The following is a 27757-nucleotide window of genomic DNA, read 5'->3' on the forward strand; positions in this document are numbered from 1 at the left end:
CCTACTTTGGGAGGGTAAGGCTCTTGGCTGTGTGTTTTGTCCTCTACTTTGGGTGGGCAAGGCTCTTGGCTGTGAGTGTTGTCACTTACTTTGGGTGGCTAAGGCTCTTGGCTCTGAGTTTTGTCACTTACTTTGGGTGGGTAAGGCTCTTGGCTGTGTGTTTTGTCCCCTAGTTTGGGAGGGTAAGGCTCAAGGCTGTGTGTTTTGTCCCTTACTTTGGTTCGGTACGGCTCTTGGCTGTGAGTTTTGTCATTTACTTTGGGTGGGTAAGGCTCTTGGCTGTGAGTTTTGTCACTTACTTTGGGTGGCTAAGGCTCTTGGCTCTGAGTTTTGTCACTTACTTTGGGCGGGTAAGGCTTTTCGCTGTGTGTTTTGTCACTTACTGTGGGTGGGTAAGGCTTTTGGCTGTCTGTTTTTTTTGTCGCTAACCTTAGGTTTGTAAAGTTCCTGGCTATGAACATTGTCGCTTTCTTTAGGTGGGTAAGGCTCTTGGCTGTTGGTTTTGTCACTTACTTTGGGTGGGTAAGGCTCTTGGCTGTGGGTTTTGTCACTTACGTTGGGTTTGTAAGGTTCCTGAATGTGTGTTTTGTATCTAACCTTGGGATTGTAAGGTTCCTGGCTGTGTGTTTTGTAACTAACCTTGGGTGGGCAAGGCTCTTGGCTGTGTGTGTTGTTGCTAACCTTGGATTTGTAAGATTCCTGGCTGTGTGATTTGTGGCTAACCTTGGGTGGGTAAGGCTCTTGGCTGTCTGTTTTGTCGCTAACCTTGGGTTTGTAAAGTTCCTGGCTATGAACATTGTCGCTTTCTTTAGGTGGGTAAGGCTCTTGGCTGTGAACTTTATCGCTGACCTTGGGTGGGTAAGGCTCTTGGCTGTGAGTTTTGTCACTTACTTTGGGTGGCTAAGGCTCTTGGCTGTGTGTTTTGTCGCTAACCTTGGGTTTGTAAGGTTCCTGGCTGTGTGTTTTGTCGCTAACCTTGGGTTTGTAAGGTTCCTGGCTGTGTGTTTTGTCACTTACTTTGGGTTGGTAGGGCTCTTGGCTGTGTGTTTTGTCGCTAACCTTGGGTTTGTAAGGTTCCTGGCTGTGTGTTTTGTCGCTAACCTTGGGTTTGTAAGGTTCCTGGCTGTGTGTTTTGTCTCTAACCTTGGGATCGTAATGTTACTGGCTGTGAACATTGTGCTTACCTTTGGTGGGAATGGCTCTTGGCCGTGAGCTTTGTCACTTACTTTGGGTGGGTAAGCTGGCATGCTCTCGTATTGACGTAGAGGGGCATGGATCTCGCTTGGATCGACGTACCCATCTGTACCAACACCTGGAAAATGAGAAGAGGAAGGGGGATTAAATAAACCCGACTAACAGCCCACACTGGAAGAGGTCAAGTTGTACACCCTGGCCCACTCTCTATTATTCCCAAGAAAGTAACCTTTTGAATTTAATTTAGTATTTGAGGAAGCCCTGGGTAGAATTTGGTAGAAGGAGGTTCTAGAGGTTGTCCAATCAATAGCAGTTTAGCCAAGGTGCCGACAGATCCAGGCAGAGGTGGGGACTAAGGCTGCCCACCCCTGTTTTACACCCCAAAATCAAGGTACATATGACTAAAAAAGGCGGAGGGTTTAGTTGGGAGTAAAGAATGCTTGGAAAGACCCCACTGTTCACGTACTGAGGCAGGAGCTCTAGGGTCATGATGCACGTGCTCTACTTCTGTTACTGCGAACTCTGCGCAATGTGTGTACAGTGATCTCGATGAGTGCTGCTCTGTACACAAGGGTGACTGGAGAACTCTGCATAATGCATGGCCCATAGTTCTTCTGCACAAATATAACCACAGAGTTCTGCTCAACTGGTCCCACCTCAGAGCTCTGCACAATGTGTGACCAAAGGTTACTGTGAATGCAGTGTTGTGCAGAAGTATGACTGTGAAACTCTGCATAACGCATCGCCGCAACGTTCTGCACAAGTATTACCACAGAGCTCAGCTGAACAGGTTTGACCTCAGAGCTCTGCACAGTGTGTGTCCAGAGATCTCGATGAGTGCTGCTCTGTACACAAGGGTGACTACAGAACTAAGCACAATACATGGCCCATAGTTCTTCTGCACAAATATAACCAAAGAAACATCTCTTAGGATTGCTTTTCCTTCCTGCACAACAACAATCCTTCATGCAATGGAGGGATCTTTGCTTCACGCTGGAAGGGTGCCTACATCGATGCTAGGCTTCTGAAACAGCGCAAGGGCATGCAGAAAGGTGTGGAAAAGTAAATTTTGCCATGTTCTGTGTCCCTACGTGTCATCCATCATATGTTATGTGTGCATGATTAAATATGCATATGTATTCCCCATGTCCGATTAATGACGCAATTACAGTTGTGTCCACTTCTAGTATGCCAGTTTCCAGTCCTCGTGAATACTACGAATATCAGGCCTATGTAAAGCTACGTTGCCACGTTTCTCAGTGTGCACGTTATTCCATTGTAAAGTCCCCGTTTCTAGGCCTCAAAAGGGCCTGGACACCAGATTCAGCTCCTGTCTCCTGAAGCCTCGCTGAGGAGCGATACAGCCCCCACCTGTATCCTCGACCCTTCACTTACTTCCTGCCTCGCAGTGCCCGGCCCAGCCTGGCTCAGTCTCTGAGTCTGCCAAAGAATATGTTATGATTCCAGTTATCAGTTCAGTCCTCCTTCTCTGCATTCCTAAGCTACTGAACTGCATCAATAGTTTCCGTCATTGTCTAGCCTTCACGTCTCCACGTTAGAGAAATACTGCATTTAATGGTCATTTAATATTCTTCATCACGCACTACATGTAGAATAATGCATGGTCCAGTCTCAGAATCACGTTAACTTTTCCCCTCCTAACTTCTAGTTTATATCAACATGTTCTCTAAACATCAGATACTAGATACTGTTTAGGTACATGTCGCCCTGACTCTCCAGACTTCAGTCTCTGCTCCTAGCACAGAGTTCATAGCCCCCAGCTTCTCCTAGTAACACGTCACTGCTAGTTTGCGCGCACCATCAGGTTAGAGGTCCCGGCTCCTTAGGTAGCCCCCTCCATGGTTTCCGCCCCATTCATGACATATCCTGTTACGTCTGCACCACATGTCTATGTATACGCCCCGTTACACCTACTTTCGCCCTTATCTTTCGCGACTGCTACGCGTCACACCTTCTGCTCCACCCACTGCTACGCCTACTGCAATGTAATGCTATGTGTTTGCGTTATGTATATATGCTCATGTATTGTTATTAAAAGTCAGCGCGCTCATCCCAGATTCAAGCCCCAGCAGCTGCTGGGCCCTGTCATCCTATTCCTATGCAGGTTGTCCTGTTCCTGTCCTTATGCTGTATTAAACCTGCAAAAACTCCTACTACCTCGAATCTTGACTCTTATTTATTGAGCTATCTGTTATGATATATGTCTAGTCAAAAAGAGAGGTATTATTTATTTATTTACCACATAATGGCGCCCGAACAGGGACTTGCCCTTTCCCCACGCGTCGGTGAAGCCACGCCGACCCCCTGACCCTCTGCAGTCGTGACGGAACTCTTCTGTGCACCGGCAGATATTTCTGCTTCAAGTATCCCTCAGGCCCACGGAGGAGACGGAGGAGGCGGTCCAGCATCCAAACGAGACGGTGGAGGAACGCGGCGAGTCCCGACCAGAGCCCAAGCCAAGAGTCCAAGGTCCGAGGTATCCGGAGGCCCACCCGTAACTGAAGTCCGAAGTTCGTCGTCCGTCGTCGTAGCAGTCCAGTCCAGTCCGAGGCTTCCGTTCTTGCTGCCCGGTGAGTACCATTACTGGGGTAGTATCTAGACAGGGTCAATCTAAATTGACTCTGGTCCGTGGGTTGGTGGTACACAGACTCACAAACGAAGTGTTCACCTAGGTGGATACGGGTCTTGATGCGTCCCTTTATGGGACCGGTATGTTCCGTACTGTTTCAGCAGTGCATCCAGTAACTCTAGTCTGTTCCGTTCTCGAGAAATTCTTGTGTTTCTGTTCTCGGTATTCCAGGTAATATTCTGTCCGAACTGTTATGTTATGATGTTGTTCAATGTATTTCCAATGTCGTGGTATGCCTGAATTGTTCTCCCAATTGTTATTGTTCCTCGTGTATTGTATTGTGTTCCGATTCAAGTTTACAATGTCTCTCTTTTCGAGATTACGTCAGCTAAGAACTAGAAAGGGTTTGTTAGAAGAAGCAGTTCCAGTTCCGCCTAGGGACAGTCCAGGTCATTTTATGTATCAGAAGCATGGCATAAACGCCATATTGTATCTAGATTTATGGGTAGAGTATACCAAACAGTTAGAAGAGAAGTATAGATGGCCCGTATCGGGTACATGGGATGCCGAGTGCATCATGCGAGTAGAAGAAGCATTATGGAAAAAGAAAGCCAGACAATCACAGAAAGATGCCATCGAGTTATGGCGCAAAGAAGCTCATAGAAGAACTGAAAAAGAAATCAGAAAGTCAGAATTAAGTAGAGAATCCTTAGAACAAGCACAAGAAAAAGAACTAATCGAGATAGGTGAACAAGTCAAAGCCGAACAGTCAGACAGACAGAGGCATGCCCTTATTAGGGGTATGTATCCTCTTCTTGCCGAGGGCTTGCCAAAAGCGACCCCAGAGGCATCCAGTAATTTCCCGCCACCATTAGTTCCGACCAAGCTACGTCACAAACAGACCGCAGCTGATATTTTCATTTCGTCCTATTTGGACGACACAGTCCCAGAATATGCAAATCCTGTTCGCGCTCCGCCAGTCCCTGTAAATCAGGCACTTCCCGCTCCTCCAGACACCGGAGTACCTGTTACGGTACCCCCGGTCCAGCCCGCCATACAAGTCCAGCCTACATTTCCATTTCCCACTCTGCCAGGGCGAAGAGCCTCAGTAGACGACTCCAGTTTAGGGGCCGCAGGAGGGGGTCCTCCTCAAACCCCGCCGCCACACAAGCGTTTAACGACAGCCGAATTACATGCACAAGCGTCACAGCGTACGCCTAGACATCAGACTGTAGCAGAAATAAGAAAATCCCTTGCCGAATGCGGCTATGATCCAGTCCCAGGCGAGGATAATATGGTTTTATATTCATTCCGCGTAAGAAAGGTGGCCGAGTATCTAGTCACCTTACCGAATATGAAAGAAGATCTAGACAGAATATATCGTTTCATCCGTACAGGGGATGATCCAGAAAGTATTAGCGAGGCCATGTCTCAAAGGAAAGCCGAGATCCAGCTCATGATATTAAAGTTTCTGATCAATTGTCTAATAAGAGAACAAGATTACCCGTCTAAAGATCAAGCCGAAATGAAAACCCTGACAAGGTGGAGTGATAATATAGCCGAGGGTAAGCACAAGACCGTCGGTGCTATGGAGAGTATGTACAAGAAAATCCGTAGAGAAATAATAAAGATACACGAACAACGTAAAGCAGCACAAGTAAGCGAGAAAGAAAGTAACTCTGATACTGAAGAGGTAGAGGACGAGAATCCCGCCAGAATAGCGTATGTAGGAAAATCTAGATTTCCAGATCGCCATTTACGCCTAGAACACAAGTCTATTTCTCATTCTCCAGCACCAGAACAAGGTTCTCTAGAACAAGTATTCCAAGCTACCGATCACATTCTGAAATCACGAATCGGTTACAGTGAGTTAAGTACCATGCATGAACAAGAACTAGCCCGATCAGCAGTCCGATGGATTACTGATTCTATCACTTTTCCAGACGAAATAGTGGCACAAATGTTTCTGAAAATGCCCCCAGCCGAACAACGACTGGTGGGTATGTATATGATCCAGCACCTCATTACTCTGTATGAGGGTCAGCACTCTGATCCAGGTCCGTTACACGATGTCCTGAACGAGTTACTCCAGTATAGATGGAAAGGTCTAGGTACCGATTTAATTAGTGTCATTCTAGAACAGCGTCACAAATATAGAACGTTTCTGAACCCACATTTTGTTCATGTCTCGCCCCCAGAAAGTAAACCATTTTACATGGAGAGACAGAATCCGTTACGAGAAGTCCACCCAGTTAAAGGAACGGGTGGCGAAATGCAGCGAGTGTTTGTTTACACCCCGATTACAAAGATGGAACTCCTCGAAATGAAGAAATTAATTCCCTGTCATGACAAAGATCCAGCAGGGTTCCATAGAGAATTAAAAGACATGCTCCGTATGGGAGAATACACTTACCCAGATATCATTAAAATGTTAAAGGTCCTGCTGCCCGCAGGGGTGTATGAAAAGCTCAAGGAAAAAGAATGGGAGGTGGGAGAGAAAAAGATCGATTGGGCAGTTCTAGAAGCTGAAGATAAGGCACGAGTACCAGGTACCGGTCTTGGAGATAAATGTAAAGAATTACCAGAATTATTAATACAAGTTTTACCCAGATTATTGACAACTAGAAAAGAAGACTGGGATGCAATCTCAGCCTGTAAACAGAAACAAGATGAGGATATTAGTGATTTTTATTCTAGATTTGAAAAATGTTTCAGCATCAACAGTGGCCTCAAGACAAGTAGTGAGTCATACCCTCACCTTTTTGTTACTAAATTAGTCGAGAATTCAAGCCCACAAATTAAAAATCGAGTTCTGAAAGTCGAAAGTACCTGGCAAGCTAATACCCCGTCCCAGATGTTGCAAATGCTTCAGTATCACCAGAATAGAATCAGAGAAGAGCAAGAACACGAGAGAAAACGTATGAAAGACACGAAAATGAAAGTACTAGTTGCACAATCTGTTCCTCAAGACAGTCAGAAGAGGGGTCCGAATCAAGCCAGTCATCCTGCAGCTCCCGTTAAAGGGAACTGCAATTATTGTAAACAGCCAGGTCATTTTATAAATGAGTGTGCAGTTCTGAAACACAACATAGCTACTGGTAAGACTAAAGAAAGACCACGTCCGCCTAGACAAGAACAAGTTTCACAGATTCCTCAGCCACAGAATGCACAACAGACAGTTCCAGCTCCGCAGCCTATCGCTGCAACACAGCACGTTACATCGCAGATGTACCAGTATGTACAGTCTGAGTATCCAGAGTACCAACAGTATTCATGAAACAGCCTAGAGAGGGAGGTAGGCTTGCCTCTCATCGAGATACCTGTAGATCAAGAAGGTCCCTATGTTCACAGTCAAGTATTAGGGAAAGACAGAAAGTTTTTGATCGATACAGGGGCAAGTAGGACCACAATTAGTCACGCCGAAGTTCCAGGGGCTCCGCTCTCAGGCTCAAGAAATGTTTCCCTTGGATTTTCAGGAAAGCCTATCGTAAATGAGATTTCAAAGCCAGTTACTCTAGAAGTAGGTCCATTGTCCCGCACTACTGATCTGTTACTTACTAAGTCATGTCCAGAAAACCTATTAGGCATTAAGACACTGAAAGAGTTAGGTGCAGTTATATGCTGTTCCCCAGAGGGAATACGATTGTTCCTACGTGACTTCAAGGGTCACTATGTATTACGAGATTTTGATTCAAGACTGTCTAATGTTCCGCAGCACTTATGGGCGCAAGGTCCAACTGATGTAGGTTACATGCAAATCACACCCTATCGTGTGACTCTCAAGCCAGGTATAGTGTTACCACGAATCAGACAGTACAGATTGCCACCAGAGGCTGTAGCAGCCTTATCCAAAATTATTGACGAGCTTATTGCTCAAGGAGTGGTTGTAGAAACTGACTCCAATGTATGTAATTCTCCGATCATTCCAGTCATGAAACGTACTGATCCAAATGCTCCCCCAGTATATCGATTAGTGATTGACCTACGAGAGCTTAATAAATGTATTATTCCTCAGTACCCAGTTGTCCCAGACATCTCTTCCCTATTGACAGCCATTGATTCCGAAGCCACGTTCTTCACTGTCATAGACCTCAAGAACGCATTTTTCAGTGTTCCTATTCATCCAGACAGCCAGTTCCTTTTCGGATTTTGTTTAAATGGAAGGAGCTATATGTTTACACGAGCTCCTCAAGGTTTCACAGAAAGTCCTAGTATTTACAGTCAAGCACTCAAGAGACAACTAGACAACATTCACATGCCAACTGACACTGCCCTGCTCCAGTATGTCGATGATCTACTGATCACAGCCCGTTCTGAACGTGCTTGCGAGCGAGCATCCCTTACAGTCTTGTATTTCCTAGCCGAGATGGGGCACAAGGTGTCCCCTTCTAAGCTTCAATTCTGTGTCCAGCAAGTGGTCTACTTAGGACACTTGCTGTCCAAGAGGGGTAGGCAGTTGACACCAGACCGTATCCAGCTGATAGCGAGTCTTCCTCAGCCCAAGACCCAGAAGGAGGTACGTGCTTTTATCGGCCTCACTTCTTACTGCAGACAATGGATTCCCCAGTATGCATTTCTAGCCAAACCACTGATACAGTTAACGACACAGGAGGCAGCCGCATCGACTGTTCTCCCTTGGACATCTGAACATACACTTAGTTTCAATGAGTTAAAGAAAGCTTTATGCCAAGCTCCAGTTCTAGCGACACCGAACTACAGTAAGCCTTTTACACTTTTTGTTACTGAACGCGAAGGTACAGCATTATCTGTTCTCACACAAGATCAAGCAGGACAATACAAGCCCTGTGCTTATTTTTCTAGCACGCTAGATCCAGTCGCCCAGGCTTTGCCTGCGTGCCTCAAGTCAGTTGCAGCCACAGCACTAGCTATCAGACAAAGTGATTCCATAGTTTTAGGACACTCTCTGACAGTACAAGTTCCACATTCTGTGGAAGTTCTTCTGAACCGAACACAAACTCAGCATTTGACCATTGCACGTATAACAGGTTATGAATTGACACTGTTCCAGCCTCACATAGAAATCAGACGCTGCAACATTTTAAATCCTGCTACACTGTTACCATCAGTTACTTCGAATCCTGACCCACATGACTGTGTGGAAGTAGTTAACATTACGACAAAGCCAAGACAAGATCTGACAGATACTCCGTTACCAGACCCCGACCTGACACTTTATGTGGATGGTTCATGCCTAAGAACTAGTACAGGAGAACTAGTCGCCGCGTATGCAGTGACTACTGACACTGAAGTTATTGAAACACACCGTATTGATACCCTGTCCGCTCAAGCAGCAGAGCTAGTTGCTCTGACACAAGCCTGTATACACGCCAAGAACTTGAAAGTTAATGTTTACACAGATTCACGCTACGCATTTGGAGTTGTACACGACTTCGGAGTGCTCTGGCAGGAGAGAGGTTTCCTGACTTCTCATGGAACCAAGATTCAGCATGGTCTCCTTATTCAAGCTCTGTTAGATGCCATACACTTACCGACATCTATCGCTATCATGAAATGCAAAGCACATACGAAAGTCACTGACATTATTTCCCAGGGTAACGATCTAGCAGATCACACCGCCAAGCTTACAGCACAGACTCCAGACATTCCAGTTAACATGACACATACTCCAGCTCCGACTACATGTATGACAGTTAAGGACCCTACACAAGATGTCATAGATATCCAGTTACATGCTACTCCCGATGAAATCAAGAAATGGTCCGAACAAGGAGGGGTCCAGACAGATCAAGGATGGTTAACGAAGGGTAGAGCCACATGGTTTCTCCCCGACTCTATGGTTCAAGTCATTATTAATACCGCACATAGTCCAGCACATTTAGGAGAAAAAGCTATGTTAGACAGTATCCAGAACATTTGGTTCAACAAGCATTTACGAGCTGCAGCTAAGCAGAAAGTCCGTACCTGTATGATATGTTGTCAGTTTAATCCAGGTAAAAGTGTCCCGGTGGAACAAGGTGGTTTCCAGCCCCCTGACCACCCTTTTGAAGTCCTCCAGATGGATTATATTCAGATGGAGCGATGTCGAGGTTTCAAGTATGTCCTTGTAGTTGTATGCGCTTTGTCCAGGTGGACAGAGGCATATCCAGTCCCAGATTACACAGCCGCGACCACTGCCAAGCAGTTGGTTCGTGAGTTCTTCCCCCGTTATGGACTCCCTAGAGTCGTATATTCTGATAACGGCCAGCCATTCTCATCTGAACTCATGAAGCATGTTTCCCTGTTATTAGGGTACCAGTGGAAGTTCCATTGTGTACGCCATCCTGAAGCAGCCGGTCTCGTAGAGAGACATAACCAGACCCTGAAAATCCGTATTGCAAAAGTGTGTAAAGAAAAAAGTGTGGACTGGCTAGTAGCTCTACCAGTCGCTTTATTTTATATGCGCATGGTCGCACATTCCAGATCAGGTCTGTCCCCGTATGAGGTCGTTTTCGGCCGCCCCCCAAACATGTGGGGTACTCCTAGACCCCGAAGTATTACCGATGTTTCAAGTAATATGCTGACAGATTACCTAGCTTCCTTGATGTCTGCCCTCAACTCATGTCGTTCACAGGTTGCTGCCGCATTTCCAGACAATACCGAGGTGGCACCGCACGAAATCGTTCCAGGATCCATGGTGATGGTCCGCAACTTTGACAGATCAAGTCCGCTGGAGCCTCGTTGGAAAGAGCCCCGACAGGTCCTCCTCACCACCCGTACAGCCGTGAAGTTGGAAGGACGCAAAGGCTGGGTGCACCTTTCTCATATTAAACTTTTTAATGGACTGAAACCCGTCTTAAAGAACATTTCCCAGGATTTGAAGGATTGCCAAGGCATTGTTCTCAAGGACTGTCCCGCAAAAGACATTGCTACAACCCCTCCCCTGTTAGAGAAAACTCCGCAACAGGAGTACAAGCTAAAACTTCGGTCTAGTAAAATAAGTCAGTCAGTTTGATTGTCTAAGTCCTCCCCTAGGTGAAACGGTTAGACTGTTTCTGACATGTATAAAATAGACCCCCATAGTGAGAGAGTTAGTCAAAACTCAATCCGATGTATCGTTTTTCTATGTTTCATATTGTTTTTCAGCCTTATGATTTCCTGCACCAGTTATGCATTTTACCTATGTTTCCCAGTTCTTCATGTAAATAAGTCTGCTAATGCTACAGTAGAGCACACGTTTAGTGATCTGCCTCCTCATGAACTCTCTTACCGCCTCGCCATGCGAAATAACTCATTTATCCGCATGTTACATTACTCACACCAGACCAGCAATGCCACTAATTGTTGGGTGTGTGGTCGACTCCCCCCTTTCCAGATACCGAAGGGAGTTCTGCCACTTTTTCCTTATCCATTTTCACATAATGGTTCGTGTGGAGCATGGTCCACGTTAACGTCATCCTCAACAGATATGTCTTTTCTTAACAGTACATGTTTTCCAGACAAGCAAGGTCTTCCCCACAGAACAGGGTTAGATCTAGAAAATGAAGTGTATAATTTAGGTAATTATTCTTCGAATTTCATGGTCTTGAATGTTCAGTCTGATACTACTCCAGACTTACCTGCTATTTCAGTACTACCAGTCAAAGGCGAATTATGTGTCCGAAATTATGGTTCTGTACATGTAGGACATAGTGAATGTACTACTATTGTCAAGTATAGTGACAGTGGGAAATCTATTTTCAAAGCTTCACGTCATTCTTATTTTATTTGTGGTCAAACTGCATATGTTCGTCTGCCCCTCGATTGGGAGGGAACCTGTTACATTGCCTTCCTACTGCCACCAGTTTTCCTAGCCCCACCTGATTATCATAGAAATACACATCTAGTACACATTAGACATAGAAGGGAGTCCCCAATTGTCGATTATACTGAAACTGCTCTAGAACAGTATACAGATTTCAACAGAGGTTTCTTTTTCTTTATAGGACCTATCCAGAATAGTAAACTAATCCGTAGGTTAACCAGAACCCTTGAAGCTGTAATAAATGAGACTGCCTCTGCTCTAGGTAACTTAACTGAAGAGCAATCTGCTATGAGATTTGTCGTTTTGCAAAATCGTCTCGTCCTTGACGTCATACTGGCCGATAGGGGCGGGGCTTGTAGAGTCATCGGATCTAGTTGCTGCATTTTCATTCCAAATAACGCGCCGTCTGTTTATTCAGCTATAACCAGACTCCATAAAATTGCCCATCTGATACACCAAGACCCAGGCACCTGGACATGGTCCGGTTGGTTCTGGAATATAATTTCCGCATGGGGATGGAAAATATTGTCCTTTCTAGGTATTGCAGTAGCGATCATATTCAGCTGCTGCCTCTGTATACAATGTGGCCCTGCGATTTGCGGCATTTATGCTACCTCTTGTATTCCTAGTCCCAAGCCCCGTTCTAAATCCCGTTCCAGGATAATTCGAGACGAGCAAATGATACTGTATGAAATGATAGATGGTATCATAAATATTGATGTTTCCAGATGGAAACGTAGTGACAAGGAGGGAATGTGGAAAAGTAAATTTTGCCATGTTCTGTGTCCCTACGTGTCATCCATCATATGTTATGTGTGCATGATTAAATATGCATATGTATTCCCCATGTCCGATTAATGACGCAATTACAGTTGTGTCCACTTCTAGTATGCCAGTTTCCAGTCCTCGTGAATACTACGAATATCAGGCCTATGTAAAGCTACGTTGCCACGTTTCTCAGTGTGCACGTTATTCCATTGTAAAGTCCCCGTTTCTAGGCCTCAAAAGGGCCTGGACACCAGATTCAGCTCCTGTCTCCTGAAGCCTCGCTGAGGAGCGATACAGCCCCCACCTGTATCCTCGACCCTTCACTTACTTCCTGCCTCGCAGTGCCCGGCCCAGCCTGGCTCAGTCTCTGAGTCTGCCAAAGAATATGTTATGATTCCAGTTATCAGTTCAGTCCTCCTTCTCTGCATTCCTAAGCTACTGAACTGCATCAATAGTTTCCGTCATTGTCTAGCCTTCACGTCTCCACGTTAGAGAAATACTGCATTTAATGGTCATTTAATATTCTTCATCACGCACTACATGTAGAATAATGCATGGTCCAGTCTCAGAATCACGTTAACTTTTCCCCTCCTAACTTCTAGTTTATATCAACATGTTCTCTAAACATCAGATACTAGATACTGTTTAGGTACATGTCGCCCTGACTCTCCAGACTTCAGTCTCTGCTCCTAGCACAGAGTTCATAGCCCCCAGCTTCTCCTAGTAACACGTCACTGCTAGTTTGCGCGCACCATCAGGTTAGAGGTCCCGGCTCCTTAGGTAGCCCCCTCCATGGTTTCCGCCCCATTCATGACATATCCTGTTACGTCTGCACCACATGTCTATGTATACGCCCCGTTACACCTACTTTCGCCCTTATCTTTCGCGACTGCTACGCGTCACACCTTCTGCTCCACCCACTGCTACGCCTACTGCAATGTAATGCTATGTGTTTGCGTTATGTATATATGCTCATGTATTGTTATTAAAAGTCAGCGCGCTCATCCCAGATCCAGCCCCAGCAGCTGCTGGGCCCTGTCATCCTATTCCTATGCAGGTTGTCCTGTTCCTGTCCTTATGCTGTATTAAACCTGCAAAAACTCCTACTACCTCGAATCTTGACTCTTATTTATTGAGCTATCTGTTATGATATATGTCTAGTCAAAAAGAGAGGTATTATTTATTTATTTACCACAAAGGACAGGAATGTACTGTAGTGCTCAAATATTGCGGCCCTTTCACCTTGGTGTAGCGGAGTGCAGCTAGCTGCATTCCTGCCCTTTCACCTCTGTGTGGGGGAGCACAGCTAGCTGCATTCCTGCCCTTTCACCTCTGTGTAGGGGATCGTAGCTAGGTGCATTCCTGCCCTTTCACATCGGTGTGGGGGAGCACAGCTATTTGCATTCTTGCCCTTTCACCTCGGTGTGGGTGAGTGCAGCTGTCTGCATTCCTGCCCTTTCACATCGGTGTGGGTGAGTTCAGCTAGCTGCATTGCTGCCCTTTCACCTCGGTGTGGGTGAGTGCAGCTATCTGCATTCTTGCCCTTTCATCTCGGTGTGGGTGAGTGCAGCTAGATGCATTCCTGCCCTTTCACCTCGGTGTGGATGAGTGCAGCTAGCTGCATTGCTGCCCTTTCACCTCGGTGTGGGGGAGCGCAGCTAGCTGCATTGCTGCCCTTTCACCTCGGTGTGGGGGAGCACAGCTAGCTGCATTCCTGCCCTTTCACCTCAGTGTACGGGAGCACAGCTAGCTGCATTCCTGCCCTTTCACCTCGGTGTGGGGGAGCACAGCTAGATGCATTCCTGCCCTTTTACCTCGGTGTGGGGGAGCACAGCTAGCTGCATTGCTGCCCTTTCACCTCGGTGTGGGGGAGCACAGCAAGCTGCATTCCTGCCCTTTCACCTCGGTGTGGGGGAGCGCAGCTAGCTTCATTGCTGCCCTTTCACCTCGGTGTGGGGGAGCACAGCTAGATGCATTCCTGCCCTTTCACCTCGGTGTGGGGGAGCACAGCTAGCTGCATTCCTGCCCTTTCACCTCAGTGTACGGGAGCACAGCTAGCTGCATTCCTGCCCTTTCACCTCGATGTGGGGGAGCACAGCTAGATGCATTCCTGCCCTTTCACCTCGGTGTGGGGGAGCACAGCTAGCTGCATTGCTGCCCTTTCACCTCGGTGTGGGGGAGCACAGCAAGCTGCATTCCTGCCCTTTCACCTCGGTGTGGGTGAGTGCAGCTAGCTGCATTGCTGCCCTTTCACCTTGGTGTGGGTGAGTGAGGCTAGCTGCATTGCTGCCCTTCCACCTTGGTGTAGGGGAGCCAAGCTAGGTACATTCCTGCCCTTCCACCTCAGTGTTAGGAAGCGCAGCTAGCTGCATTGCTGCCCTTTCACCTCGGTGTACGGGAGAACAGCTAGCTGCACTCCTGCCCTTTCACCTCGGTGTAGGGGAGCCAAGCTAGGTACATTCCTGCCCTTCCACCTCAGTGTTAGGAAGCACAGCTAGCTGCATTCCTGCTCTTTCACCTCGGTGTACGGGAGCCCAGCTAGCTGTATTCCTGCCCTTTCACCTTGGTTTGGGTGAGTGCAGCTAGCTGCATTGCTGCCCTTTCACCTTGGTGTGGGTGAGTGAGGCTAGCTGCATTGCTGCCCTTTCACCTCGGTGTAGGGGAGTGCAGCTAGCTGTATTCCTGCCCTTTCACCTCGGTGTGGGTGAGTGCAGCTAGCTGCATTGCTGCCATTTCACCTTGGTGTAGGGGAGCCAAGCTAGGTACATTCCTGCCCTTCCACCTCAGTGTTATGAAGCGCAGCTAGCTGCATTGCTGCCCTTTTACCTTGGTGTGAGTTAGCACAGCTAGCTGCATTGCTGCCCTTTCACCTCGGTGTACGGGAGAACAGTGAGCTGCATTCCTGCCCTTTCACCTCAGTGTAGAGTAGCACAGCTAGCTGCATTGCTGCCCTTTAACCTTGGCATGGGGAGCACAGCTAGCTACATTCCTGCCCTTTCACCTAGGTGTGGGGGAGCGCAGCTAGCTGCATTCCTGCCCTTTCACCTCGGTGGAGGGGAGCGCAGCTTGCTGCATTCCTGCCCTTTCACCTAGGTGTGGGGCAGCGCAGCTAGCTGCATTGCTGCCCTTTCACCTTGGTGTAGGGGAGCGCAGCTTGCTGCATTCCTGCCCTTTCACCTCGGTGTGGGGGAGCGCAGCTAGCTGCATTCCTGCCCTTTCACCTCGGTGTGGGGGAGCACAGCTAGCTGCATTCCTGCCCTTTCACCTCGGCGTGGGGGAGTGCATCTAGCTGCATTGCTGCCTTTCACCTCGGTGTAAAGGAGTGCAGTTAGCTGCATTGCTGCCCTTTCACCTTGGTGTGGGTGAGTGAGGCTAGCTACATTGCTACCCTTTCACCTTGGTGTGGGTGAGTGAGGCTAGCTGCATTCCTGCCCTTCCACCTCAGTGTTAGGAAGCGCACCTAGCTGCATTGCTGCACTTTCACCTCGGTGTACAGGAGAACAGCTAGCTGCATTGCTTCCCTTTCACCTCGGTGTATGGGAGAACAGCTAGCTGCATTGCTGCCCTTTCACCTCAGTGTACGGGAGAACAGCTAGTTGCATTGCTGCCCTTTCACCTTGGTGTAGGGGAGCACAGCTAGCTGCATTGCTGCCCTTTCACCGCAGTGTAGGGGAGAGCAGCTAGCTGCATTCCTGCCCTTTCACCTCGGTGTGGGGGAGCGCAGCTAGCTACATTCCTGCCCTTTCACCTCGGTGTGGGGGAGTGCAGCCAGCTGCATTTCTGCCCTTTCACCTCGGGGTGGGGGAGTGCAGCTAGCTGCATTGCTGCCCTTTCACCTCGGTGTAGAGGAGTGCAGTTAGCTGCATTGCTGCCCTTTCACCTTGGTGTAGGGGAGCCAAGCTAGGTACATTCCTGCCCTTCCACCTCAGTGTTAGGAAGCGCAGCGAGCTGCATTGCTGCCCTTTTACCTTGGTGTGAGGGAGCACAGCTAGCTGCATTGCTGCCCTTTCACCTCGGTGTACGGGAGAACAGCGAGCTGCATTGCTGCCCTTTCACCTCGGTGTACGGGAGCCCAGCTAGCTGCATTCCTGCCCTTTCACCTCACTGTAGAGTAGCACAGCTAGCTGCATTGCTGCCCTTTCACCTTGGTATGGGGAGCACATCTAGCTACATTCCTGCCCTTTCACCTAGGTGTGGGGGAGCGCAGCTAGCTGCATTCCTGCCCTTTCACCTCGGTGGAGGGGAGCGCAGCTTGCTGCATTCCTGCCCTTTCACCTAGGTGTGGGGCAGCGCAGCTAGCTGCATTGCTGCCCTTTCACCTTGGTGTAGGGGAGCGCAGCTTGCTGCATTCCTGCCCTTTCACCTCGGTGTGGGGGAGTGCAGCTAGCTGCATTCCTGCCCTTTCACCTCGGTGTGGGGGAGCACAGCTAGCTGCATTCCTGCCCTTTTACCTCGGCGTGGGGGAAAGCATCTAGCTGCATTGCTGCCTTTCACCTCGGTGTAAAGGAGTGCAGTTAGCTGCATTGCTGCCCTTTCACCTTGGTGTGGGTGAGTGAGGCTAGCTGCATTCCTGCCCTTCCACCTCAGTGTTAGGAAGCGCACCTAGCTGCATTGCTGCACTTTCACCTCGGTGTACGGGAGAACAGCTAGCTGCATTGCTTCCCTTTCACCTCGGTGTACGGGAGAACAGCTAGCTGCATTGCTGCCCTTTCACCTCAGTGTACGGGAGAACAGCTAGTTGCATTGCTGCCCTTTCGCCTTGGTGTACGGAAGCACAGCTAGCTGCATTGCTGCCCTTTTACCGCAGTGTAGGGGAGAGCAGCTAGCTGCATTCCTGCCCTTTCATCTCGGTGTGGGGGAGTGCAGCTAGCTGCATTTCTGCCTTTTCACCTCGGGGTGGGGGAGTGCAGCTAGCTGCATTGCTGCCCTTTCACCTCGGTGTAGAGGAGTGCAGTTAGCTGCATTGCTGCCCTTTCACCTTGGTGTGGGTGAGTGAGGCTAGCTGCATTGCTGCCCTTTCACCTCGGTGTAGGAGAGCCAAGCTAGGTACATTCCTGCCCATCCACCTCAGTGTTAGGAAGCGCAGCTAGCTGCATTGCTGCCCTTTCACCTCGGTGTACGGGAGAACAGCTAGCTGTATTCCTGCCCTTTCACCTCAGTGTACGGGAGCACAGCTAGCTGCATTGCTGCCCTTTCACCTTGGTGTAGAGGAGTGCAGTTAGCTGCATTGCTGCCCTTTCACCTTGGTGTAGGGGAGCCAAGCTAGGTACATTCCTGCCCTTCCACCTCAGTGTTAGGAAGCGCAGCTAGCTGCATTGCTGCCCTTTCACCTCGGTGTACGGGAGAACAGCTAGCTGTATTCCTGCCCTTTCACCTCGGTGTACGGGAGCACAGCTAGCTGCATTGCTGCCCTTTCACCTTGGTGTAGAGGAGTGCAGTTAGCTGCATTGCTGCCCTTTCACCTTGGTGTAGGGGAGCCAAGCTAGGTACATTCCTGCCCTTCCACCTCAGTGTACGGGAGCACAGCGAGCTGTATTCCTGCCCTTTCACCTCGGTGTACGGGAGCACAGCTAGCTGTATTGCTGCCCTGCCCCAAAATGACATAAATGAGGCCCAAAGTCTAGATATGAAATGCACCAAGCAGATTGCGGTGAGGCAAATGACAGGACATGACATTTGGAAGTAGTGAAAGCTTTCATTGAAGCTTGAAAACAAAACTGTAGTGAATAATACAAAATGTATTTTTTCGTGTCGTGTGCTGGCGTGGAACGGGCCTCATGCGGACTCACGTCGCACAACAACAATCGGGTTTGATGCTTCACAACTATGCTCATACAATTAAATTCCAGCAGGTCCATTCAGCCTTATATCATTATGAAGCTGATTAAAATTGTGCAATTAAGTTGTTTAACAATAAATAACTTCTAGCACTACCAAAATCTTTTTGTTCAATGTGCTTTACATACACATGTACATGACATTTTCTGAACCAGTTGGCTATGAGTACGCAGTTACTGTGCACACTAAGGGGATTCAAAAAAGCTATTATTTTTTAAATCAAGATAAACCTGTTTTCCTCACTTGGTCTGTGGTTGGGGAGTTTCAGATCCCTTCTTGGCGGTGGAAGAGGCTGGTTTCTGCGTCTCTTCAGCGACTTGCGACGTTTGTTGTAAAGGAGAATAACAGCCGTGGTTAGCAGCGCTGTTCCGATGACTGCTCCAACGACTGCTCCCGCAAGGACCCCTGCTGGTGAAAAGAGGGACCGCTCAGCTGCTAGTGAAGAAAAAGTGACAGGGGGCGCTGTCTGTAAGGAGTGTGCATGGCGAGCACAGTTCACAAACCGGCATCTGCGGGCTCACTTGGGAGCAGAGGACCTGATTAAAAATCGGCGGACAGGGTTACTTCTTCACAGTGGTGACGGATATCCCGTCCTCCAAAATATAAACCCCATTTAACTGCATCACGACAGTGACAGATCTATCCTAGGTGCAAATATATAAATCCCAGGATATCCTACAGGATTTATATTTCAGCGGACCGGATATCCGTCACCGTTGTCATGGAATAACCCATCCGCCGAGATCTGAATGAGACCCAGAGTTGCAAATGTCAATATTTTCAACAGGGCTCCTGGACGCAGGCTGTACTACTGAATATGGAGCAGATCATGGGAAGAATACCAAGCACAACATATACATTTATGTTCCTAATTCCATATCTATGCACCATGAAGCTATGTAGACTAGCACGATTCATACTTGAGGGGTGAGGTATACATTTTTTTACCTTTTGATTTTATGTCCTCGATATTAGGCATACCTCAATCTCTCAATTTAATATTTTAGGTGCACACAGAGAATTCATAATTATGACAACACACATGTGCAATGAAGAAAAAAAATCCTTTCATCCTATTATTCCGTGGGGGAAATAAATCCTCATGGACAAACCATTCGCCTGGTCCCCACAGATTATGAAGCATCTCCTTCCAAACATGGAGCTGAAAGAGAATTACTCCTGTTTAAAAGGGTGTACCTCAGGGTGGTAATGGCTCAGGAAGAACTTTGCCAAGACTCGTTAACTCTAGACTTTGTGGGTAAATTTGTGAACATTCCATGGCATCCCCATTTCTAGCCCCTGTGATTAAGCAGATATATTAATCAAACTATTCATTGCTCAACCAATTAATGAGTGGACGTTTATTTTTGGTGAATTCTTTGCACTCGTAGATCAACCCGTGTGTGTGTGTGTGTGAAGCTATAAACACAGAGGTAATGTTGCATATTGAACAAAGCAGCAGCACCATAAGTTACCAATAGAGGATGCAGAGACATGACACACAGAACAGTAGTAGTGGTTTGAAACAGCAGAGGGAGCACAAACACTACACAGACAACTGTAACACTGCGCAGAGCCAAGAACAAAACTCAGACAACTGTAACACTGCACAGAGGAGCAAGCACTACTCTCATAACACTGTGTAGAGCCAGCAGAGGGAGCACAAACACTACATTCAGAACTGTAACACTGCACAGAGCCAGCAGAGGGAGCATGGAGACTACATTCAGGACTGTAACACTGCAGAGAGCCAGCAGAGGGAGCACAAACACTGCAAACAGAACTGTAATACTGGAGAGAGCCAGCAGAGGGAGCACAACCACTGCAAACAGAACAGTAACACTGCAGAGAGCCAGCAGAGGGAGCAAGGACACTACATTCAGATGTTAAGACACAGAACGGTGTAGCTGGAATGACAGCGCCGCCAGGACCCTAACAAACTACAATCCCCAGAGCAAACACGCTGGGAACTAATTTACCCAGCATGCCGAGCGCGGCGCATGCGCACAGCACACGGGCGGAAGTGCCGGCATAAAATGGACTGCAGAAGCCGAGGCAGCCGTCGGATATTTCGAGTACACAGTAGGAATCTGTGCAACTTCCAAGGTGAGCCTTATTCCGGAGGAGCGTCTCTTTGCCGAGACTGCAGCGCATTTGACCTTGTCCCCGCTCAATGGTTTCGAGCAATTTCAGAACAGCGCGAAGCAGTGCCTCAGACGCCAGTCCCCGCTCGAGGGTTTTCAGCGCGAGGAGAAACGCAAAGCAGAGTCCCCGACCCCAGTCCCCGCTCGAGGGTTTCGAGCGCGAGGAGAAGCGCAAAGCAGAGTCCCCGACCCCAGTCCCCGCTCGAGGGTTTCGAGCACGAGGAGAAGCGCGAAGCAGCGCTTCAGACCCCAGTCCCCGCTCGAGGGTTTCGAGCGCGATGAAAAGCGCGAAGCAGCGCCTCTGTCCGCAGTCCCCGCTCGAGGGTATTCGAGCGCGAGGAAAAGCGCGATACAGCGCCTCAGACCCCAGTCCCCGTTCGAGGGTTTACATGAAGTTTGAACCAGTGCCCAAGGAGCACGCTGAGCTTCAGTCCCCGCTCGAGGGTTATCGAGCGCACTGAACCTGCGCATAAACAAACTAAGAAAGGGATTGGACCTTCCGTTTAAGTTTGTTTTCCAGTCACGCTCGAGGATTATCGAGCTGGCTAAGAACCTTGTTTTTCTATATATTACGCTGTTGCCCTCCGTTGGATGGTGTCGGGACCGACATCAATGCGGAGGACGATCTAACAAAGGAGTAGCGGACTCACCCCCTCTAACCGAACTCGAGTGGCATTGCCGGCCACTTCTTAGCACGGTGTCCTCTGTTGGGGAATGGCGGGACCGGCATTCGTGCAGAGGACGGTTGGACGGAGAGGAGTGTAGCCCACAGCATTTGTTGCTTGTTAGCGTATAGTGGAATCCACTTGTTTGATTAAAACAGGGTTTATCCCTAAAATAACAAGCATATTGGTGTCTGTACAGATCTTTAAGTTCAGAGAGTTCTACCTTTCTCAACCCCGGGGTACCAGGGGGTTACATAATATCCGACCTACGAACTTTAATCCATCTCCTGGTTGAGTAAGGAACATGGCCGCTATGGACGACGTATTGGCAGCCTTGCTTGACGTACTGACCGAACTAGCTGCGTCCCGTCAGGAAACTGCTGATTTGAAGGCTAGAATGGACCATTTGCAGAGGAATCCCTTCAATGCAGGGGCTCACAGCGCAGGCCAACAAGCTGCGGTAGTGGTGGAAATGCCGGTCACCATCCCGTTGGCCACACCAGAAAGATACAGCGGGGACCCGTCTACGGTTCAGGTGTTCATAACACAGGTGGCTCTTCATTTCTCTTGTAAACCTAAGTCCTTTCCGACAAATCAGGCGAGGGTGGCATTTATGATCTCGTATTTGGCTGGTAACGCTGCTCAATGGGCCGTGCCTTTGGTGAGCAGAGACGATCCCCTTCTGTACGATTGGGAAGCCTTTCAGGAAGAATTTGTCAAGGTGTTCGACAGGAGAGCAGATTCGTATACCGCAGACAGGGAACTACTACAGCTGAAACAGGGGTCCACGGGACTTGTACAGTATCTGAACGCGTTCAGGCGTCTTCTCGCCGAAACCAAATGGCCACCGGCCAAACAAACTGCGCTATTCCACCAGGGATTGAGCGAAGAGCTGAAGGACGTGATCGCGCAGATCGACCCGCAACCAGCGCATTGCGAAGACCTAATCAGCCTGGCACTGCGCCTAGAACATCGACTAAGCGAACGCCGTGGGGTTGGACCAAGGAAGGAGAAGCCCCCGTCCGCTTCGGGCCATCATGGGTCCAACGAACCGCTTCCGGCTCCTCGGAATGAACCCATGGATATAGGGGCTGTCAGGGCCAGTCTAACGGCGACGGAGAAAGAGTCCCGCAGGAAACAAGGCCTTTGTTTGTACTGCGGAAAGAAGGGGCCCTACGTCCGCGAGTGTCCGGCGAAACCAAAACCAGGCCGTTCCCGTCCCAGTCGACTGTCCACCGTGACAGTGGAAAAGGTGGCGGAAAACTAGCAGACTCCTGGAACAAAGAAGGGGATTCTTGGAGTCATGGATATATCCCTTCCATACAGTGGCACGACTTGACCAGTTCCCGTCATCTATTCATTCCGCTGAGTGTACGAGTGCAGGAGGAATGGGTCTCTGTCTCAGCAATGGTGGACTCTGGAGCCACGGGGTTGTTTATGGACGAGAAAGAAGCAGAACGTATCGGGGTCACGCTTCTACCCTGTTCGAGCCCAGAGGACGTTTATGCAGTGGATGGGCGCAGGTTGGTTTCGGGGCCCATCAGTCACCACACGGGGGATCTGGAGGTATGTTACGGACCACAACACCAGGAGGTCATGGACTTCAATTTCATCTGTGCCCCGCAGTATGGAGTCATCCTTGGGTTACCATGGCTGAAGAAACACAACCCTTCCATCGACTGGGAAACCCAGGACATACGGATGGACTCCCCTTACTGTTCACAGTTCTGCGGAGGGTCAACAGCGCACTCAGGAACGAAGAAGACACTGGGGTATGCGGTGGCCACGGCTGCCGAGAAAGAAGTGACACTCCCAAGAGCATATCAGGAATACCAGGACGTCTTTGATGATATGCAAGCGGAGACGCTTCCTCCACACAGGGTATATGACTGTCAGATCAATTTGATCCCTGGGGCCAGCATCCCTAGTGGGAGACTGTATGCGTTATCCGAGCCCGAGAACAACCACCTCCGTTCCTATTTGGACACAATGCTTAGGCTAGGGTTCATACGGCCATCAAGATCCCCGGCGGCCTCCCCTCTTTTTTTATCCCAAAAGCCAACGGAGAACTGCGCTCTTGCGTGGACTTTAGGGCATTGAACGCCATCACCGCCAAGAATAGATACCCCCTGCCGCTCATAAACGTACTCCTGGAACAAGTCAAGAACGCCAAGGTGTACACCAAGCTGGACTTGAAAGGGGAATACCACCTCGTCCGCATGCGTGGGGGTGACGAATGGAAGACAGCTTTCAGGACGAGATTCGGCCTCTTCGAATACAAAGTGATGCCCTTCGGGCTTTGTAATGCCCCTGCGGCGTTTCAGTTCTTCCTGAACGATGTGCTAAGAGACATATTGGACGTGTACGTCGTCGTCTATATAGACGACATACTAGTGTATTCCGATAACAACGAGGGCCATGTGAAGCACGTATCCTCGGTTCTACAGATACTACGGGAAAACTCCCTATACTGCAAGCTAAGCAAATGCGACTTCCACGTCACCTCAGTGGAGTTCTTGGGGGTGATGCTGAGTCCTAATGGCCAAACGCTGGCCGAAAGGAAAGTGAAGGCTGTGGTAGCCTGGCCGGCCCCTAAGTACGTTAAGGAAGTGCAGAGCTTTCTTGGCTTTGCCAACTTTTACCGGAGGTTCATCGAGGGGTTTTCTGGTATGGTGGCTCCCATCACCCATTTACTGAGGAAGTCGTCTACATTTTTGTGGGACTCAGAGGCACAGGGAGCCTTTGAGGCGTTGAAGAATACCTTCATCACTGCTCCTGTGCTGGCGCATCCCGACCCGGATCTACAGTACATCGTGGAAGCGGACGCCTCTGATCTGGCGGTAGGGGCCATCCTCTCACAAAGGAACAAGGGGACAGGAGTGCTACATCCGGTGGCTTTCATGTCCAGGAAGCTAAACGAGGCAGAGAGGAACTACCATGTAGCCGAGAAGGAGCTGTTGGCCATCAAGGACACCTTCACGGAATGGAGACACTTGCTGATGGGGGCCAGGCACCTGGTCACAGTGTTCACAGACCATAGGAATCTCCAATTCATGACAGCTGCCAGGCAACTGTCGCCGCGTCAGCTACGATGGATGCAGTTCTTCTCCGGTTTCCATTTCACCATCACGTACAGGCCAGGTACCAAGAATAAGAAAGCAGATGCTCTATCAAGACAGACCAGCAGTGCGGGGAGTCCGTCGCCGACCATCAGGTCCATCATCTCTCCGGGTGCCGTGGTAGGCGCGATACAGCCGGGGGCATTCCTCCGTGGAATCCAAAGAGGTGTCCGCACCTTCGAGTGGAGAACATGGCTTCGCCGACACGAAGAATGGAGGGTTGCGGACGGAATACCGGTGAAAGGCGGTTGCATTCTGGTTCCCACGGTTAAACTGAGGAAACAGGTGTTCGTGTGGTGTCACGAGTCACCTAGCGCAGGACACTTAGCGCTGGAGAAGACGGTGGACTATGTGTTGAGGCAATTCTGGTGGCCTTCAGTACGAGCTAATGTACGTGGATGGGTCACCACTTGCCCAGTGTGCGCTGCCATGAAATCAGATCATCAACGACCCCAGGGACTTCTACAACCACTAACAACCCCTGTACGACCATGGGAACGTATTTCATTGGACTTCATAGTAGGCATGCCGAAGGACCAGGGGTGTACCGCCATTCTCGTCATAGTGGATTACCTCACCAAGATGGGTCGGTTCATCGCCTGCAAAGGGGTACCAACGGCGGGTCAACTGGCTGTCACGCTCCTGAAATAGGTGGTGCGCGCCCATGGCCTACCCAGTGTGATCGTGTCGGACCGCGGATCGCAGTTCACGGCACGGTTCTGGAAATCTTGGTGTTCTGCTCTCCACGTGACTACGGCGTTATCCACCAGCTATCATCCCCAGACAGACGGCCAGACGGAACGTCTTAATCAAACACTGAAGCAGTATCTCCGCTGTTTTGTCGACCAGGGCAAGGAGGAGTGGGTGGATCAGCTGTGGCTTGCTGAAATCGCATACAATAATGCCACTCACAGCTCCACAAAGGTGTCGCCTTTTTACTGCAACTATGGTCACCATCCCAGGTTCCTGCCACTGGTTCATCCTGTGGCCAACTCTGGAGTGCCAGCAACCAACAGAAGGGTAGCTCACATCAAGAACACAATCTTAAGTACCAGACGATGTTTGGAGGAGGCCAAGGAGGCGTACAAGGCGAAGGCGGCCGGGTCCGCTTTACAGACCAGGGGATTACGTGTGGGTTTCCTCCAAGAACCTGAGATTTCGCAAGCACAGCGTGTTCCACCCTCGTTTCATCGGGCCTTACAGGATCAAGGCGTGCCTCAGCCCGGTGACTATGAAGTTGGAGCTACCGGCCAGCATGCGGATCCATCCGGTGTTTCACGTGTCACTGCTCAAACCGGCACGCTCGGCCAGAAGGTCTATCCCTTCTCCTGTATTGGTGGATGCCGACACAGAGTATGAGGTCGAAGGCATCAGGGATTCCAAATGGAGTAGGGGCAAGCTCTGGTATCTGGTAGCGTGGAAAGGTTATGGGCCGGAGGAACAATCGTGGGAGCCGGTGTCCGGGTTGTGCGCACCTCGATTGGTGTCCGCGTTTCACAGGAAACATCCGGACAAACTTGGCCCTGTTGAGGGGCCGTTGGTGGAAGGGGAATGTACTGTTAAGACACAGAACGGTGTAGCTGGAATGACAGCGCCGCCAGGACCCTAACAAACTACAATCCCCAGAGCAAACACGCTGGGAACTAATTTACCCAGCATGCCGAGCGCGGCGCATGCGCACAGCACACGGGCGGAAGTGCCGGCATAAAATGGACTGCAGAAGCCGAGGCAGCCGTTGGATATTTCGAGTACACAGTAGGAATCTGTGCAACTTCCAAGGTGAGCCTTATTCCGGAGGAGTGTCTCTTTGCCGAGACTGCAGCGCATTTGACCTTGTCCCCGCTCAATGGTTTCGAGCAATTTCAGAACAGCGCGAAGCAGTGCCTCAGACGCCAGTCCCCGCTCGAGGGTTTCGAGCGCGAGGAGAAGCGCAAAGCAGAGTCCCCGACCCCAGTCCCCGCTCGAGGGTTTCGAGCGCGAGGAGAAGCGCAAAGCAGAGTCCCCGACCCCAGTCCCCGCTCGAGGGTTTCGAGCGTGAGGAGAAGCGCGAAGCACCGCTTCAGACCCCAGTCCCCGCTCGAGGGTTTCGAGCGCGATGAAAAGCGCGAAGCAGCGCCTCTCACCGCAGTCCCCGCTCGAGGGTATTCGAGCGCGAGGAAAAGCGCGATACAGTGCCTCAGACCCCAGTCCCCGCTCGAGGGTTTACACAAAGTTTGAACCAGTGCCCAAGGAGCACGCTGAGCTTCAGTCACCGCTCGAGGGTTATCGAGCGCACTGAACCTGCGCATAAACAAACTAAGAAAGGGATTGGACCTTCCGTTTATGTTTGTTTTCTGGTCACACTCGTGGATTATCGAGCTGGCTAAGAACCTTGTTTTTCTATATATTACGCTGTTGCCCTCCGTTGGATGGTGTCGGGACCGACATCAATGCGGAGGACGATCTAACAAAGGAGTAGCGGACTCACCCCCTCTAACCGAACTGGAGTGGCATTGCCGGCCACTTCTTAGCACGGTGTCCTCTGTTGGGGAATGCCGGGACCGGCATTCGTGCAGAGGACGGTTGGACGGAGAGGAGTGTAGCCCACAGCATTTGTTGCTTGTTAGCGTATAGTGGAATCCACTTGTTTGATTAAAACAGGGTTTATCCCTAAAATAACAAGCATATTGGTGTCTGCACAGATCTTTAAGTTCAGAGAGTTCTACCTTTCTCAACCCCGGGGTACCAGGGGGTTACATAAGAACTGTAACACTGCAGCGAGCCAGCAGAGGGAGCAAGGACACTAAACTCAGAACTATAACACTGTGCAGAGCCAGCAGAGGGAACACAAACACTACTGCGCAGGGCCAGCAGAGGGAGCACAAACACTACTGCGCAAAGCCAGTAGAGGGAGCACAAACATTTCATTCAGAACTGTAACACTGCACAGAGCCAGCAGAGGGAGCACGATCACTACATTCAGAACTGTAAAACTGCAGAGAGCCAGCAGAGGGAGCAAAGACCCTAAACTCAGAACTATAACACTACGCAGAGCGAGCAGAGGGAGCACAAACACTACTGCGCAGAGCCAGCAGAGGGAGCACTAAAACTACATTCAGAACTGTAACACTGCGCAGAGCCAGCAGAGGGAGCACAAACACTACGTTCAGAACTGTAACACTGCGCAGAGCCAGCAGATGGAGCACGAACACTACACTCAGAACTCAAACACTGCGCAGAGCCAAGAACAAAACTCAGACAACAGTAACACTGCACTGAGCCAGCAGATGGAGCATGGAAACTACAGTCAGAACTATAACACTGCACAGAGCCTGCAGAAGGATCACAAACATGACTAGGAGAACTATAACACTGCAGAGAGCGCCCAGAGGGAGGAGCATGGACACTAAGCACAGAACTGAAACACTGCACAGACAACTGTAACACTGCACAGAGCAGCAAGCACTACTTTCAGAACTCTAACATTGTGCAGAGCCAGCAGAGGGAGCACGAACGCTGCAAACAGAAATGTAACACTGCACAGAGCCAGCAGAGGGAGTATGAACACGACACAGACAACTGTAACACTGTGCAGAGCCAGCAGAGGGAGCACGAACATTACATTCAGAACTGTAACACTGCACAGAGGCAGCAGAGGAAGCACATAAACTCCATTCAGAACTGTAACACTGCACAGA

General features: G+C 49.6%; 1 protein-coding gene across 2 annotated transcripts in view; it reads right to left on the reverse strand.

Annotated features, from left to right (window-relative positions):
* Positions 1-27757, reverse strand: part of LOC144766565 (uncharacterized) — a 101144-nt gene that overhangs the window by 8483 nt on the left and 64904 nt on the right. Inside the window, exons 4-5 of one of the 2 annotated variants that reach the window (XM_078650367.1) lie at positions 18396-18560; positions 1227-1312 (exon numbers count right to left, since the gene is read on the reverse strand). In XM_078650367.1, coding sequence (XP_078506493.1) covers positions 1227-1312; positions 18396-18560 — 251 coding nt within the window. The remainder of the gene's footprint in view (positions 1-1226; positions 1313-18395; positions 18561-27757) is intronic. The other variant, XM_078650368.1, reaches the window with a different exon arrangement.

This window comes from Lissotriton helveticus, chromosome 7, assembly GCF_964261635.1.
Source record: "Lissotriton helveticus chromosome 7, aLisHel1.1, whole genome shotgun sequence".
Taxonomy (NCBI): domain Eukaryota; kingdom Metazoa; phylum Chordata; class Amphibia; order Caudata; family Salamandridae; genus Lissotriton; species Lissotriton helveticus.